The sequence below is a fragment of the Aspergillus neoniger genome, assembly GCF_003184625.1.
Source record: "Aspergillus neoniger CBS 115656 unplaced genomic scaffold BO87scaffold_55, whole genome shotgun sequence".
Classification (NCBI taxonomy): domain Eukaryota; kingdom Fungi; phylum Ascomycota; class Eurotiomycetes; order Eurotiales; family Aspergillaceae; genus Aspergillus; species Aspergillus neoniger.
In genome coordinates, this window is record NW_020291183.1 from 46,955 (window position 1) to 59,008 (window position 12,054).

Here is a 12,054-nt window from a genome sequence, read left to right on the forward strand (position 1 = left end):
CTCCAACGGCGGCTTCTCCAACTGCTGGGATGATCCGCGATAAGAAGCATTCACCATCTTGATTGGAGAGAACATGCAAGGAAAGCCCTTGTTATCACCCACATCCCGTTCTCGAGCAGCACCGGCCGTGCTCGGCGTCAGCTATCACGTCAAACCACGATAAGCCTATCGTTCTCCAGCGGGGTTTATATCTCTAGCAGCAGACAGTGCATGCACCATGTCGCATCAATCCCCATCACACCACTGTGTGAATACCCACCATGTCTCACGAGCTTCGAGTCCTACCACCAGGTGCCGGCTATGGAATTGTCATCGGCATCGGTGGCATCTTCGCCCTATTCATGCTTGGTATTTCCTGGCTTCAGAATCGCTATACTCAATTCTCTACACATCGTGCCGAAGAATTCAACACCGCGTCACGATCTGTCAAGCCGGGCTTGATCTCCGCTGGAATTGTCTCCTCATGGACATGGTCGGCTACACTTCTAACCAGTTCGACTTTCGCATATTCGTATGGCGTCTGCGGACCCATGTGGTACGGCGCCATCGGCACGCTGCAGATCCTCCTCTTCGCCTTGATCGCCGTCAAGATCAAAGCAAATGCACCGGGCGCACACACCATGCCAGAGATCGTCCTCTCCCGGCACGGCAAGATCGCCCATCTCACCTACTTGTACAATGGTTTGGCTACGAATATGCTTGTTAGCGCCTGTTTGGTGCTAGGTGGCGCGCAGGCGGTGGCAGCAATCACGGGAATGAATGTTTATGCTGCCAATTTCCTAATTCCTGCTGTTGTTGCGGCGTATGTTATTGTCGGTGGATTGCGGGCAACTTTCATCGCGGATTATACTCATACCGTTATTCTATTCATTGCGATACTGGTATTCGGCTTCTCGGTGTCGGCTACTAGTGATCTCATTGGAAGCCCGGGGAAGTTGTATGATTTGCTCCAGGAGGCATCGCGAGATATGCCAATCGATCGTAATACTGATGGATCATATCTTGCGTTTCGATCCGTGGGTGGTTTGATCTTCGCGGTGGATATATTTGTTTCTGGGTTCAGTACTGTCTGGCTTGATCAAGCTTACTGGCAGCGAGCTATCGCCTCGCGACCAGAGTCATCTGTGAAGGCATATATGCTAGGAGGCGTTGCCTGGTATGGTGAGTGACAGGGCCTTCCCAAAGCCCATGGCTGTTTAATAGGTACTAATCAACCTAGGCATTCCATTCGGCTTTGCAACAGCGATGGGTCTGGGGTGCGCAGCCCTGACTAGCAACCCAGCGTTCCCAACATACCCCAACCCGTTATCGGCTTCGCAAGTCGACGCCGGACTCTCGGCTCCAGCAACCGCCATCACCCTTCTCGGAAAGGGCGGCGCAGTACTTATGCTCATACTACTGTTCATGGCCGTGACTAGTTCCACATCCGCTGAACTCATCGCTGTCTCCTCCTTACTAACCTTCGACGTGTATAAAACCTACATCCGCCCGAACACCGACTCTGCGACACTCGTGCGTGTCAGCCACTGGGGCATTGTCATCTACGCCATTGTCCTGGCCGCATTCTGCTGCATTCTCAATGCCGCAGGCGTTAGTCTCACCTGGCTCCTTACAGTACTGGGAGTGATTGTCGGCGGAGCAGCTATTCCCGTTGGACTCATTCTGCTCTGGGACCGCATGTCCACTGTTGCGGCTATCGCAGCCCCCTGGATCGGATTTGGCCTAGGTATCATTGTCTGGTTTATCACTTCATGGAAGCGATCAGGCGGGATCAGTGTTGCGACGACGGGCGATGCCACGAACGCCGTTGCCGGAAACTTGGCCTCGTTCGGGGTGGGGACTATTTCCGCTGTACTTTTGAGTTTACTATTTCCGGGGAAACATGGCCACGACACGTCGGCAACGAACATTATTACAGGGGTCCCTGTCGAACCAGATAAGACCTCGACAGAGACATCAGCCAAGAAGAACAATGATACCGAAATAGTCACAATGACTGCAACACCCAGTGAACCGACCACGCAATCGAAGAACGATATAATTGAGTACCTCGAAACTGAGACCATTGAGCCCATGGATCCTGCTCTCGTTAAGAAAGCGGAGCGATTTGCCTGCACAGCGAATGTCATCTTCATTGCCATTGCCGTGATCCTTGTTCCTTTCACTCTGTTTGGGACGCGGTATGTGTATAACAGGGAGTTTTTCACGGGGTGGGTTGTTGTCTCCTTTATTTGGGTTTGGGCGAGTGTGCTCATTTGTGTGATATATCCGGTGGTAAGTTACGTCTTTCATATCATCAAGTGCAATGCAGGAAGGTCATGTTTACTGACAGACATCGTGCAGGTTGAAAGTGCAGGTGCTTTGCGGGATATTTCAAGGGGGGTATGGGGTGATATCAGGGCGATTTGGGGACGTAGGAAGGAGAGATTGCGAACTGGACAGCCAGTATGAAGATTAAACGAAGATTGTAGATGTAATTGTCAGCCTTTCAGAACGGAGGCGAAAAAGAGCCTGTTCTACGGGCTGTTCCTGAACTCCATAATTCGTTATTCCTCATTTATGAGACATTAGTATATATTAACTTGAAGATATCGTTACCCTAACCAAAGTAAATGAATCTTTCACTCCAGACACCAAGCAGAGAGCTTCAACGCCTCAATCCCGAATTGCGCGTACCCGCCTGACCTTGAGGAGTCTGTCGTAATCCCACTCAACCCACGCACCAATGCCCACACTCGCCCGCTCTACCAACCGCGCGAACGCAACTGCATCATTGTCCTTGCGATATCCCTCCCGGCGATATGCCCTCGCAAAGTTAAGCCACACCAGCGTCTCCGACCCAGGAACCACCGACCACCCCAAAGGCCTCTGCACCCGGGGTAGCACACTTAGACGCCCCTCATCATCCTCCGAGACATCTTCAACCACCAAAACCTCCTCAAAATTTTGATACTCTAACATATCGAACACGGACGTGATGACCTTCTTCTCACGCTCCAATAGAGACCGGGGAAGGGCGAGGCAGAGGAGCGCAGGCGGGCTGGTCTTGTAATTCATGCCTTCATATTCAGGGGCGAAGGCCAGATTTGAGCCTTCAGAAAGAAATTCTAGGTACCGAGAGTCCGGCACGTATAGGGCGTCTGAAGCCGGCTGAAAGGGCCGCGTGAAGTGGAAGCCATCAGGGGTCCAGTGGAAGAGGAGGGCTCCTGCTTGCTGACGCAGCCAGTTTTGCGCTACGGAATGCGCCTCGTGGTTGACTAGGAAGGGAGGCACGTCTACTTTCATGGTGGTGAGACTTGAAAGATTGAAGCTGAGGTGGAATTCATCCTTAGATACGCTGTGGGTCTCCCAACACCCCCTTTGGTAGATGTATAGGCCTTGGTGGATGGGGGTGGGGAGGGAGTGTTGCCAGATGGAGAGGCGGAGTTCCGGGGGGAGAAGGCTGAATTTGGGGAATGTGGCGGATGTAGTTGAAAACTCTGGACTAAGCATCGTGATGGGGTGGTAATGGGAGGAGAATCTAATGGAGGAGTAAGAGGGTAGTTGAACACTGGCGGAGGCGGAATGGGTATGCCTGTCCTGGATGAGATGTGGCCGTATCGAAGATGCTGATTGTGTTGGATTTATTAAGTTCTCACCACCGGGCAAGCTTTTTCTTGGACAGGGATGAGCAGAGCCCCTGCACGGTCAAAGAATGACCTGATAGGTCATATTTTGATAATACCAGTCCAGTGTGGGATCATCTTCTTTGCTTAATCTACATCTGCACGTGGTCTATATTTAACCTTCCTGATGATGTCTTTAGTAGATCCGATCACAGGGTGTGGAGCACAGGGCTTCCCATTTTCTCAGCCGCACTCCAGCCAACAGAATCCGCACAGTTAATAATCGAAGAGCTCTTGACCCGAAGACCATTTTCCTGAAACTATATTTAGGGGCTTATTAGAATTTATTATGGGGGAAGATCTGTTATACACATTTCTTATAGGTTACCAAAGTGGCTGGTGATCGTCAATGGTCGCCAGTAGTAGTCAATGGTCGCTAGTAGCCGCCAATGGTTTCCGGTAGTCGCCAGCGGTCGCCAAATACTAGAACCGGAAAGATTAAATAAGCTGAGCGAGGGACCCTTTGAGCTGTCTCAGAAGTTGTCGATAAATAGGCGGAGGGCCTTGCAATTTTAGTATGATTTCTGAACTTGTTTGCATTCAACCTTGCCAAAACTCTGCATCTTACTCGAACCACGTGTTATCATATGACCATGATTCTACACAAACTTCATAACTATCGAGATACTCCGTCCTTTGGAAGTTTCCAGTGGTTTTATCCTGAATAAAATAAAGTGCGCTCATAGCAGTACCAATCTATGGTCAAATTACTACAGAGAACTCAATATTTACTCTATGCTAAAAAAGGCATTGATCTCACTGTGCTGTATCACGTGACTACCGACGCTATTGCGCACCAGCTCCTAGACTATTATATAAGGAGGTAGATGGAAATGCCTTTGTTAAAAATAGGGTTAAGTAAAACAGTAAACTCCTGTCATAAAATATTCCCTCAACATACTTCCCATAATCAATATCATACAGATTGATAATGAAAGAGTTGTGAAAGCTGTCTACCCCAAATCTCTAATTAAGTTAAGATTAGGGACTAGTCCTCCCTCAAGGCAAGAAGCTTAATGCATAGAGTCATTTCGCAAAAGAAATTACGCAAAGGGTCCCAGTATCCAAGTAGATCCTAAGAGGGAAGATGACGGTAGGCCTAGCATTGGCCAGTTTCAACTTTCAATACACGAACGACTATAGATATAAATTCCAGTATTATTCTCAAGGAAATCAAGTATTTCAGACCTCCCTGCTGGACTTCAGAGACCATGTTGTAGTAGTAATAACTGAGATTTGACAGCTGCCATAGATTGCGTTTGTCATTCTCGCTTTTAACAAGTTAAAATTACAGTAGGGCATTGTGTATATTTGATGTAGAAATAACATGATCTATAGAGAGGTTAATAAGGTTGTGCTGACGCCTCCAGCGATCGCAACCTCCTATTGCATGTTTTTACGATTTTCCTCGGTCCCTTGTTTGGCTATCTGCTCTTCATTGCGTGATGTACAGTTTTTCACTGCATTCAGCCGCATATTAAGAGTGTCTTGGATACAATGTTGGACGTGCTGTCGGACCGAGCCGCGACTGACAATTGCCCAAGTAGATTGATTATCGCTTCCCCCTTATTCAATAACGGTGAACTGCAGCGTATTTGAAGCTGGTACCAGAGCATTCAGCCGTCCATTATTATTCGGTGGATTGACGATTGTTGTCCCAAACCCAGACAATTGTGTCAATGTGATCCTCCTTTACTCCCCAATCCCACCAGCTCAGCTTGCATCCCTTGAACTGGTATCGGAGGACCTCGCCGGTCTGAGCATCATCCGGCAGATCAAATTCAATTTCGCGCTTCCTTAACATGTATCCAGGTCTCGTGGGGTTCAAGGGTAACAAACATATCGCTCGTACCTACCGTGCACGGGGAATCTTGATCTTCAAACTGGTGGCATCCGACAGTTCTATAACTGCGCCAGGGCCCCCATGTTCCCGTATCTGAAATGCGCCGATAGACACAGAACACCCCCCAATTCGAGAAATCGCTGTTCGAGAAGGTGATCGGCTGAGAGGTACTATCGTCTCCTCCCACTCCATGATATGTGAGCTTCCAGATCAAGGGCCAGCTCTCATCAACCCTCCATGTTACCGGCGCATCTAGCTGAAGACGGAAAATGGGCGTGCATTGGGAGCTTTGCTGTTGTGAGTAATCCCAACTGCATTTCCAGACCAGAAAAAACCCACACACTACCATTACTTTGATTGAAGACCGAAGGACTTCGTGATCTTTGGATCGACAGTGGCAAATCGCCTTCCACCAATGTGAGGGCTTGGTACTGATGGTCCTCGTTGGAAAACATCAGGCAGGACTTCAAGGGGTCATCCATCCTTTGTCTATTGGTTTTTCTGTAAAGCGAAGACTAATAGTGGCGAAGTAAGTTGAACTTGTAGAGGTACAAAAATATTTGATCCCAAAAGCTTGATGCGATGAGCAGCAAATGTGCGGTGGCACAACAACATCAAACAGTAACCACAATACAATTGGAGGGGGCGGTGCAATTTCACACTCACATTGCCTCCACTGGCCACATTTTCCTCTTTCGGATAGTCCCCCAAGTTTGCCCCGATACACGATATAGCAAAGAGTAAGTGTGGAGACGCTAACCCCAACCCAAGCCCCTGAACGGCTCTGATAAAACATAGGACATGGGTAGTGCGCGCTCCAAGGACAGCTTGTGAGGCAAAAACACTGTCTTGTCCAAAGCGCCGGTGTTAGTAATCCCTGCAACAAGCCACTAAGACCATGCCACATCATCTTGCATAGGCCCGACCGGGAGAGAAAACGTGCGACTTGAGTTAGGGATGAAGTTGTCATCCAGACTTATTGTATCGGATTAGCCTTCGCTGAACGAAAGATAATACAGTTAGAACACCATAATGACGAGGAAATATCACCTGTCTGCCGATGATGCCAAGTTTAATGTTATCAAAGCCAATATCGACAAGTGCTGCCCCCTATGTGACCGTTCGATGTCTTTCAGGTCCTCCCACGAAAGATTGGTGAGGTCAAAGGCTCAGATCCAATTATATCAAAAACTATGCTTTCATGATGCATGCGAAAAGTGTACTTCCATGCCACATGGTCCTCTCTGTGAGGTATGCAGACACATGAGGCTCAGTCATGTTGTGTGTTGCGGAATGTGTGGATGCGACACAGATAAGCCAGAGAGCGGGACTGGCTGTAGGGCAGATAGCTGCGAGAATATACAACACATAAGTCACGTTCGACTGCCTTTCGGATCATACGATCAATTACAACAGCGATCAAGGTATTGCGAGATTTGCAGTCTATTCGCACCAGATGTAGAGAGGCTGAAAAGTGTGTATGAATTCGATCGCGATGATAAGATCTATTTGAATGTCGCGAATAAATGCAGTCTTCTTGAAAAGGTGATATTTGGGTTCTCCATTACACTGCGCGTTGGTTCACTCAAAACCGGCCCCCCAGGTAATTAAACCCTACTTTAACTATGACAAAAGCACTTGGCTAATCAGTCTTCCAGATATACTTTATCATGATACTGCGGATGAACGGCAATGGAACAATATGATTTCATTGGACATTCCAGCCAAGAACATCAACTGGGAAAGAGTATCTCACTGGCTGCCGGATTGCGATATCAATGATTCTGCTGACCATAGAGATTCCTGTCACTTGGAACCCCCCAAATATATCTTACCCAGTTTCCGTGTTATCGACACCGAGCAGCAGTGCATCATTATCGCTCCACCATTTTGCAGATACGCCACACTGAGCTACGTTTGGGGGGAGACAAAAGGCTCAGTTCAAGCTCTTGTTTCCAATATCAAAAGCCTTGAAGTTCCAGGGTCTTTAACAAGGACCGGAGTCTCACTATCACCTGTCATTCGCGACGCTATCACGGCATGCCGTCATCTGAGAATCCGATATCTCTGGGTTGACCAACTTTGCATTCTGCAAGATGAGGACATAGCAAAGAAGGCATTACATTTGAATGCAATGGGAGACATATATGGCTATTCATACGTTACTCTGGTCGACCTGGTCGGCACCAATGCGGACCACGGACTATATGGGGTGAATGCCAGACAGCGGATCCGGCGATGGAGCGCTAAAGTACAAGGTCTCTATTTTCTGGGGAGAAGTGACCCTTTCGAAGCATTAGTCGCTGAGTCAAAATGGATGACTCGAGGCTGGACATTTCAGGAAACACTGCTATCATCCCGACTACTATTGTTCTCAGACACCAAACTCATTTACGAGTGCTCTGGCAGGGATTGCGTAGTTGATGATGAATGTGGGCGCGTCTGGCCTCGCAAAAGAGTGAAAATCGCCTTGGGCTCTTACCAAGATATTGTTCATGACTACACAAAACGGACCTTCAGCTTCGAATCTGATATTTTACGAGGGTTTGCGGGTATCCTACATGCGGGCTATGGTTCGGACTTACCTCACAAGATCTGATCAGGATACTGGGCAAAGCCGGGTTTCGGTCTATTTGTATCACTGTCTGCAATGCGCAAGGACAAGCGTTGGCCCAGGCATCAGACATGAGGCTGTGGCACTGATCGATGGTGGAATACCACATTTAGCGTCGGCCATGAATCAGCCCAGTCCAGACGTGCTCATGAGGGGTCAAGTAAGCACTAGTAAGCACCTTGTAAGACCCGGTATCAACCTTGTCCAATTCGAGACCGTTTCTTTTCTTTCTTTGCTTTGTTTCTGATGTTTTTGATTGCTCCACTGCGTCTCCCCTTACCCCACACCGAAAATGGGGAGAGTCTCATGGCCAGTGGTACCATCACATAGCCCTGTAGGGGGTGAATTGCCCGTTGTAGGGACAAGGATTTATGACCACCTCAAGCAGGCAGTAGACAAGGCTGTGCGTATAATGAGCCAATGGGAGGTGATGATTGTAAGTAGAGTATATTTCCGTCATCTTAGCTATTCAGGCTTCTTCCTTTTTGTCTCCCGTACGTTTTCTCATTCGCATCACCGATCTTCCCACCCACCACTCGCTTCTCATGTTTGACAAACCCTCCCAACCCAATTCCGTTTTAACCCCAAGATAGCAGTCAGTAACTTGGCCGATTTTTCCCGCAAAACCTCTATGCTCTATCCAATAATTAACATCCCATCACGATGATTTTCGAAGCGCTGGGCTTGCTCGCACTCGCCTACCTGGTGTGGAGCTTGGTGACACTGGAGATCAACTACCGTCGTGCTTCAAGCATGGGAATCCCATTGGTGCGCCTTTACATCGATCCCCTGAATGTTCTCTGGATGGTTTTCGAACCAATCCTCTGGCCTTGGCTGTACAAACTTCCCATCAATTGGCGTAATTACAGCTTCGGTCGCTACTCCCGCCGGGGCTGGTACTTTGCCGATCGCGGCGAGTCCCATCAACGCTATGGGCCCATGTGGGCTCTGGTCACTCCTCGCGATATCTACATTAACGTCGCCGATCCGGATGCAATCCATGACATCTTCCAACGGCGTACAGACTTCATTCGACCAAGTCAATTGTACAGTACGTCCGGATTACTCTGTCATGATTGCGACATTGTGTACGAATTGCTAACCCGGGTTTTGTCTTTAGAGGTACTCGAAGTGTACGGACCATGCATCTCAACAGCTAGCTGGAATGACTGGCCGCGGCACCGAAAGGTCCTAGCAACACCATTTAACGAAAGCGCCATGTCCTTTGTCTGGGAGGAAAGTGTAGAACAGACACGCCAGATGCTGCAGGTCTGGGACTCTTCTGTCGATGGCCACATCCCCAGTGTTGCAAAAGACCCGCGGACCCTCTCGTTGAATGTCCTTGCCGCAACAGGATTCCGCAAATCGTTCCCTTTTCAGAGTGCCAAAGATCATGAAGTGAAGTCTGAAGAAGATGAACCAGAGGGCTACCGCGATGCACTTCAGACCGTGCTGGATAACTGCATCCTTCTCATGGTGATGCCTCGGAAATTACTCACTCTGCCTTTCGCACCCGAGTCATGGCATAATCTTGGCAAAGCGGCCACCGCTTTCAAGGAGTATATGGTCCAAATGCTGGACGAAGAAACGAAAGCGTTGAACACCGGAAGAGCAGGTAGCGGAGGCTTGATGACTTCATTTGTGCGCGCCATGGATCTGGAGCAGAAGGTAGACGGGGAGCAAAAAGCAAATACAAGTGGCTCACCACCCAAAGGACTTACGGTAGACGAGATCTTTGGAAATATTTTTGTCATCAATTTTGCCGGTCATGATACAACTGCCAATACGCTGAGCTTTGGCTTGCTGTTGCTTGCCGCATATCCGGAAATCCAAGACTGGGTGGCTAAGGAGTTGCAAGGGCTTGATGAAGAAAATATCAAGGGGCACTATAATGATTTATTTCCACGCCTGCTTCGGTGTCGGGCCGTCTTGGTATCACCTCCATTTTCTTATCCCAAATTACTCACCGATATCACCATGCTATTTTCTGTTATTTTAATTCAATTGTCGCTAACCATTGACCCCTGTGCCACAGCTCGAGACCCTCCGCCTCTTTCCCCCAATTGTATCCCTGCCCAAATGGACCAACGATAACCCCCAGCTACTCAAGCTAGGCGACAGAGAAATCATGATCCCTCCCCACGTGGGAGTCCACCCCAGCCTTCTCGACATGCACATCCATCCCCAGTATTGGGAGGACCCCTTGACATGGAAGCCGTCCCGCTGGATAAACAAATCAGCTGCGTCTAGCGATGTCTCAGAGAAGATCATCACCCCATCCCGGTCGACCTATTTTCCATGGTCAGACGGGCCTCAAAACTGCCCGGGTAACAAGTTTTCGCAGGTTGAGTTCGTGGCTGTCATGGCAGCCCTCCTCCGAAGTCATCGGGTGCACCCTGTTACCAACCCTGGGGAAAGCCCGGAGGAGACGCGTGCGAGAGTCTTGGCGACAACGCAGGACGTGGATTTGCAATTGCTCCTGCGGATGACGGATGCGGATCAGGTTCGATTGGCGTGTCGTCGGGTAGCCTGAGGTTTGCCTAGTATAGAAGTAAAAGTTGTGGGGGTGATGTAATCGAAGATGAACCATATTGTATATAGCTGGCGGAGTGCCTTGCTTGGAGGTATCATCCAGCCCCATGTAGGATACAGCAAATTTAGGTTCTGCGTTATTACGCTTATTAAGTTAGGAACACATGTCATCGTTCAAATCGAGCTCCTGAGCAGAATCAACTAGCTGTTACGATTGTTTAGGATCGAAAAACCTCCGAGGCAAGAACATTTACAAGGACTGAGATTGATTACTTGCTATGCAAGGAATAGTGGACGAGCAGATAATTACTCTGAGACCCCCTGAGAGGATCACTCTGATCGCATAATATTCCATGCCGTAACAGATCGTTCGGTTTTGCTTGAATAGTAGGATAGATCTTTGTGCAACTCATTCTTTGCATCAATGTAACATTCCAATGTTTATACCTAAAATACGAATACTTAGAATAAAGAGACGACAAAAGTTGATCGTTTGGCTGTAATTTAGATGCTAATTCCATATTATGTTAGTAATGACATTGAATACTAGCAAATTGCCTCCCTATGAACGGCCAGAAATTTGGGTCGCCATTAGAAGATCATAGCGCATTGTACGCCGAGATAATATCAGGGGCAATGAAATAAGCAACCATAGAGTTTAGGCTGGGCACTCCCAAGGCTGTCAGACGGATCGATTCTCCGGTACAGCCCCGTTTGAACCACATGGCAGCAGCGACGACGCGGCATGGCGAGTAACTTACGTATGACTACTCTCTGCATAATGTAACAAGGGCGCATGGCAGGCCCAAGCAGCGGGTGATTCTTAACAGACGCACAGTCCGTTCCAAGTCCTTAAATTTGATAAGCGAAGCTCAGCACGCAGCGCTCTTGGACCCATGCAAGATGCCGATCTCAATATACGTCTTCGAAAAGGCTTATCATAAACTGGGTCCTTAGTCGGCCGTGTAACGTCACGTATTTGCTGCAACCTTCCATCGCAAGAGAACATACCACCGGCCAAGAACTGTGCTACTGATTAATATCTTGTATTCATTCCCCTGATCCGAATGGCGATGAAGATGATCTCCTTTCGACCTCGATATATATTCGGAAATCCGTCATAGCATGACATTCATCACGACCACAACCACCGTCAAGATGGCTGCCAATGACAATTCTAGCGACGACGCGAGAAATACCTCACTGGATGGAGGCTTGGCGTTGCTATCACCTGTTTGCTTTGTCAGGTCTTTCCTATTGCCTTATATGCCAATAACTATCAATATTGCTCTGCCGCAGATTTCCTCTGATTTCCGCTCCTTAGACGATGTGGCCTGATATGCGTCCGGCTATTTGCCTATAGTCACCGCAATCCAGGCAGTCTGTGGATGCTTCTATTG

General features: G+C 48.5%; 5 protein-coding genes across 5 annotated transcripts; 3 read left to right on the plus strand and 2 right to left on the minus strand.

The window, feature by feature from the left end:
• Window positions 1–255: 255 nt before the first annotated feature.
• Window positions 256–2,451, plus strand: BO87DRAFT_449615 (sodium:solute symporter family protein; the record flags this gene model as incomplete). Its single annotated transcript, XM_025628366.1, has 3 exons — window positions 256–1,161; window positions 1,220–2,274; window positions 2,344–2,451. The coding sequence occupies exons 1-3, from the start codon at window positions 261–263 to the stop codon at window positions 2,449–2,451; spliced, it is 2,064 nt and encodes a 687-aa protein (XP_025474494.1). The 5' UTR covers window positions 256–260.
• A 204-nt stretch (window positions 2,452–2,655) lies between these two features.
• BO87DRAFT_369787 (2EXR domain-containing protein) lies at window positions 2,656–3,577 on the minus strand (the record flags this gene model as incomplete). The annotated part of the gene is made up of 1 exon (XM_025622000.1): window positions 2,656–3,577. The coding sequence occupies exon 1, from the start codon at window positions 3,490–3,492 to the stop codon at window positions 2,656–2,658; it is 837 nt and encodes a 278-aa protein (XP_025474495.1). The 5' UTR covers window positions 3,493–3,577.
• Window positions 3,578–5,331: 1,754 nt separating this feature from the next.
• On the minus strand, window positions 5,332–6,227 carry BO87DRAFT_198552 (uncharacterized protein). Its single transcript, XM_025618530.1, has 2 exons — window positions 5,848–6,227; window positions 5,332–5,795 (listed from the first exon to the last, which is right to left on the minus strand). The coding sequence occupies exons 1-2, from the start codon at window positions 5,988–5,990 to the stop codon at window positions 5,447–5,449; spliced, it is 492 nt and encodes a 163-aa protein (XP_025474496.1). The 5' UTR covers window positions 5,991–6,227; the 3' UTR covers window positions 5,332–5,446.
• A 169-nt stretch (window positions 6,228–6,396) lies between these two features.
• BO87DRAFT_198549 (HET domain-containing protein) lies at window positions 6,397–8,336 on the plus strand. Its single transcript, XM_025618529.1, has 2 exons — window positions 6,397–7,111; window positions 7,167–8,336. The coding sequence occupies exons 1-2, from the start codon at window positions 6,541–6,543 to the stop codon at window positions 8,105–8,107; spliced, it is 1,512 nt and encodes a 503-aa protein (XP_025474497.1). The 5' UTR covers window positions 6,397–6,540; the 3' UTR covers window positions 8,108–8,336.
• A 280-nt stretch (window positions 8,337–8,616) lies between these two features.
• On the plus strand, window positions 8,617–10,881 carry BO87DRAFT_380867 (cytochrome P450). The gene is made up of 3 exons (XM_025624392.1): window positions 8,617–9,173; window positions 9,243–10,054; window positions 10,158–10,881. The coding sequence occupies exons 1-3, from the start codon at window positions 8,786–8,788 to the stop codon at window positions 10,653–10,655; spliced, it is 1,698 nt and encodes a 565-aa protein (XP_025474498.1). The 5' UTR covers window positions 8,617–8,785; the 3' UTR covers window positions 10,656–10,881.
• Window positions 10,882–12,054: the final 1,173 nt, after the last annotated feature.

Excerpts from the sequence above, each read along its gene's own strand:
- BO87DRAFT_380867 (XM_025624392.1), top strand. The coding sequence starts at position 8,786 with ATGATTTTCGAAGCGCTGGGCTTGCTCGCACTCGCCTACCTGGTGTGG. Across the intron at positions 9,174-9,242 it reads TCGACCAAGTCAATTGTACA|AGGTACTCGAAGTGTACGGA; the intron begins GTACGTCCGGAT and ends TTTTGTCTTTAG. Across the intron at positions 10,055-10,157 it reads TTCGGTGTCGGGCCGTCTTG|CTCGAGACCCTCCGCCTCTT; the intron begins GTATCACCTCCA and ends CCTGTGCCACAG.
- BO87DRAFT_198549 (XM_025618529.1), top strand. The coding sequence starts at position 6,541 with ATGACGAGGAAATATCACCTGTCTGCCGATGATGCCAAGTTTAATGTT. Across the intron at positions 7,112-7,166 it reads ACTCAAAACCGGCCCCCCAG|ATATACTTTATCATGATACT; the intron begins GTAATTAAACCC and ends TCAGTCTTCCAG.
- BO87DRAFT_198552 (XM_025618530.1), bottom strand. The coding sequence starts at position 5,990 with ATGGATGACCCCTTGAAGTCCTGCCTGATGTTTTCCAACGAGGACCAT. Across the intron at positions 5,796-5,847 it reads AATCAAAGTAATGGTAGTGT|CTCCCAATGCACGCCCATTT; the intron begins GTGGGTTTTTTC and ends ACAACAGCAAAG.